The 1,922-nt window shown below is 38.1% G+C and overlaps 1 protein-coding gene across 1 annotated transcript; it reads right to left on the reverse strand.

Annotated features, from left to right (window-relative positions):
* Positions 1-543: 543 nt before the first annotated feature.
* LOC106476133 (sterile alpha motif domain-containing protein 5-like) lies at positions 544-1,185 on the reverse strand (the record flags this gene model as incomplete). Its single annotated transcript, XM_013936803.2, has 1 exon — positions 544-1,185. A coding segment is annotated over exon 1 (549 nt), but the record flags the coding sequence as incomplete, so codon positions are not given.
* Positions 1,186-1,922: the final 737 nt, after the last annotated feature.

A 1,922-nucleotide genomic window follows, 5' to 3' on the forward strand; every position in this document is an offset into this window, starting at 1 on the left:
ATGTTAGTTAAGGGAAATATTTCAATTTTCACGCGCTCTTAATCCCAGCCGTTAGTAGTATTACATAACTTTGGTTGGAAATGAGTGGACTTGAAAACTTGTAGTAAATTCCACATGTTATTAATTCGTAAGTGTTACATCAAATTATTATTTCTACTCCCTTGCACTTTAAGGTCTAGGTTATATATACCTATTTTAATAGAAATACTACGTTAAAATTTAAACTTAAATAAAAGCAAGATTAAGAAAACCATTTTTTTTTCAGTTATTTAAAAGGAGTAAAACACTGTTTTTGTGCAAAAGTGGCAATGAAAAAAACCTACTCAACTATATGTACTTGAAAAGCATATTTAAAAACTAATCATACAAAACACTCGGACTTTCGTCAGGATGACGTATACTCCCAGTGAGTAAAGCACTTGTTTTGTTTTACAATACAAATCCGTTAAGCAATAAAAAAAAAAACACAAGATGAATTAGCGTATATTTTGAAAGCCTGTTATCCGTTTAATTTAAAAGGGCTTTGCTTTCTTTCTCACTTACCGTGTTTGAATAGGGTTGAGCACCTAAGCGGATCCCTTCTCTAATCAGCTTGTCTCGAATCATCTTTTTAAGCTGGATTTTCGGAAGTTTAATAAACCCCAATTTGTTCTCTTCGTATTCGTGTGAAATTCTACTGGAGGCGCAACCATGCACCGACACGAACGCTCCGCCGCAACAGCCGTAGCTCCCCGATACCTCGGTCGTAACCTTGCTAGACACCAACCTAGGTTTAATAGATGTGACTGGGTGCATCGTGGACAAGTAGTTTGGTGAAGACCCATCGTAGAAAACATCCGAGTCAACAGTAGATTTCCTCTGTTCTTCTACAGTGAAATAAACTGCAGACCCCCCCTGTTCTAAAAGTTCTCTCACGGCACGAAGGATTTGTTGACGATGAAGGTCATCGGTTACACCTATAGCGTCCAGGTCATCCTCTCCAATTTGTTTGCATATTTCTAGGTCGTCGTAGCCGTTATCCAAGAAGCTTTCGGCGTACTGATTCAGGTTAAAAGAGCGTAGCCACTCTTCTACGATATTTCCCTCTGTCATATCAACTACTCATTCACCGGAAAATATTGCTACATATAGTCTAAGCCAGCTTCGATGCCGATTACCTCTGACGAAAACGTCCTCGCTGTAACATTTCCGTCTCAACTGTAAGAAAACGCTAACCACTCTAAGCTTACAGGATACAGACAGCTGGCTCAGACGCATGCGCATGTCACGTACCCACACAGTTCTGCCGAAATCGGTATGCATTTCAAATATCAACTTTAGTATTGGAAACCAGAATTTGCTCATAAAAATGGCAAAGTTGTTGCTTTAAGATTGGGATGCGATTGGCAATAACTCAGAAGACGTAAATGGTTCATCAATTGAAATATATAATGAAATAAATATATTTCTTCGGACGTTTTAACATACACGAAAACTTGTGACAAAAATATTTATGTCAAATGATTGTCGTTGTTTTATTAGGGCAAATCTAAAGAATGGGCTATACGCGCTCTGTCCACCGCGGGAAATCTAACCCCTAATTTTAGCGTCGTAAGTTCATAAACTATCCGTTGACCCACTGGGGTCTATGTTAAATAGTACTTGGTGCAAAAGATATTGTCTATCATCGTCATCTCGGAATTAACTATAGTGATTTTTTTTTGCGTGTTATCCTAAACTCCACAACGTAATTCGAACACACATAAAAAGAAAAAAGAAGAAGTAGTAGTAGTATCGGCTTAAAATGCTAATAATACTGTTACGACAGTGGAAGTCACGTGACTCTAGTAACACATCATGCACTTCTTGAACGTTCACGTCCCTTCCTGACTTTTCGAGAGCTTACTAGATTCGGTATTCTTGTACATATAAGACGGTCAAGA

This window comes from Limulus polyphemus, unplaced genomic scaffold (genome assembly GCF_000517525.1).
Source record: "Limulus polyphemus unplaced genomic scaffold, Limulus_polyphemus-2.1.2 Scaffold9892, whole genome shotgun sequence".
In the NCBI taxonomy this organism is placed as follows: Eukaryota; Metazoa; Arthropoda; class Merostomata; order Xiphosura; family Limulidae; genus Limulus; species Limulus polyphemus.